General features: G+C 41.8%; 1 protein-coding gene across 1 annotated transcript in view; it reads right to left on the reverse strand.

The window, feature by feature from the left end:
- The window catches only part of LOC101863394 (gamma-tubulin complex component 3 homolog), a gene marked incomplete in the record, with an annotated part of 32929 nt that overhangs the window by 17201 nt on the left and 13781 nt on the right, over positions 1-1947 (reverse strand). The window contains 1 exon segment of the mRNA XM_013089721.2: positions 188-317. Coding sequence (XP_012945175.1) covers positions 188-317 — 130 coding nt within the window.

A 1947-nucleotide genomic window follows, 5' to 3' on the forward strand; every position in this document is an offset into this window, starting at 1 on the left:
GAGAGAGAGAGAGAGAGAGAGAGAAAGAAAAGGAGTCAGAAAGAGAGAGAGAGAGAGAGAGAGAGAGAGAGAAGGAATCAAAAAGAGAAAGGGACAGAGAGAGAGAGAAAAGGAGTCAGAGATAAAGAGACAGAGAAAGAAATAGAAAGACTGACAAACAAACAGACAAACAGACACACAGACCAACCTTTACAGATGTCTACCAGTGCGGCCAGCCACTTGAGACGTTTGAGGGGATCAAACAGCCAAACCCGCAGACGAGCCAGGGTGAGATTCGAACACGTTTCCCCTAGTCCTGGGTCCACATCTTGCTGAAGCTGAGGAGGAAAAAAAGAAAAAAAGAAAAAAAACTTTAATTTTACTTTCTTGATCTAGTGTGGGATGACATAGACCAAAGTATGTGGGTAATTAGCGGGTGTTCTGATGAGGTTTTGCTCCATCTTTTGGGGGGTTTTTTTTCCATTGTAAATGTTTTACGCCCCGTCAACACATCAAACATCATATGTGTCACGACGCGGTGGAACGAGGCGCTCGTCAAGTTTTGATCATGTGAAGTTATTGGAATCATCTTAAAGCTTGTTTGTTTGTCCTGATTTCGATGAAAAAAGTATGCGTTTATCTTGAAAAGAGGTCGAGATATTTGTAAATGAAGGAGGAGGGTCACCTGTTTTCAGAGGTAAAATTAGCGAGAAAATGGCCACCAAAGTTTAGTGACTTCCAAAGCTTGAGAATCCCTGGAAACTGAAAATGTACATTTTTTGTGCTTGAATGAACATTTTTCAGTAAAATCAACACAAAAACTTGTTTTTAAATGGACATAAAGCGTTAATCTTGAAAACAGAAATTCAATAAAATTGTAAAACCGGTAGAAAAATGCCTGTTTCTTCGATTTCATTATTTGAAAAAAGCGCCTGATTTCAACACAACACAATGCCTCACATTCAGAAAGAGAGCTGCTTCGATTGTTTGTCTGTCACGTTTGATCCAAATTGAATGAGATACGATATCCCAGCAGAAAGACAAGATAAAATAACTTTTCAACTGGAGGGTTCCAGCATGAGGAAGAGCCTAAATGCAACATCGAAGGCACCAGTAAAAGCAAGACAGACAGACACACACAAAAGAGGACAAGAAAATAAGGTGGGACCTACCAGTAGCATCTCCCAACCACCCACATTGACATTCATTGATAAGATGGGATAGGATAAGATAAGAAGAGGAAAGATAAGATAAGAGATAAGATAAGAGATAAGATAAGAGATAAGATAAGAGATAAGATAAGAGATAAGATAAGATAAGATAAGATGAGATGATACTTTATTGTACCAGAGGGAAATTTTTCTTGGCTGTACAGGACAGTAAAAACACATGCAAGTATACATTAAAATTAAACCATATATTACTCTCATTAAAATTCAATATGAAAAGAAAAGTCATCATCATCATCAATGCCTCTCTCACCCTGCACCAGGGTACAGGCCCCGAACTAAACACTTTCCCCCTTTCTTTATCCTGGGCTCTCTCTCTTGCCCTTTTTAACTCCCAGTGGAGCACAGGCCATCAACAACATTACTCCAGCGAAGCCTGTCCTGAGCATCCTTTTCTATCTGTTTCCATGATGTCCCCGCTTTTTCAATTTCCACTTGTACCGCTCGCCTCCATGTCATCTTTGGTCTTCCCTTCTTGCGCTTTCCTTGTGGGTTCCACGTTAAAGCCTGCCTGATGATGCTTGTCGGGGGTCTCCTCAGGGTGTGTCCAATCCATATCCTGGTACGGCTGGATCCTGCTCGTCAAATTTGAGAGTGGCGATTCGCGATTCAGTCGGCTTCAATGAATCGCGAGTACGCAAGCGCTCGTGGAGCTGTGTCGGAACACTGACTGAAACGGAACAGTGTCCTAACAACGCCTCTTGGCAAGCGCGAGTCCCACTCTTGCTGTTCCGCCATC

Source organism: Aplysia californica, unplaced genomic scaffold (assembly GCF_000002075.1).
Source record: "Aplysia californica isolate F4 #8 unplaced genomic scaffold, AplCal3.0 scaffold01025, whole genome shotgun sequence".
Classification (NCBI taxonomy): domain Eukaryota; kingdom Metazoa; phylum Mollusca; class Gastropoda; order Aplysiida; family Aplysiidae; genus Aplysia; species Aplysia californica.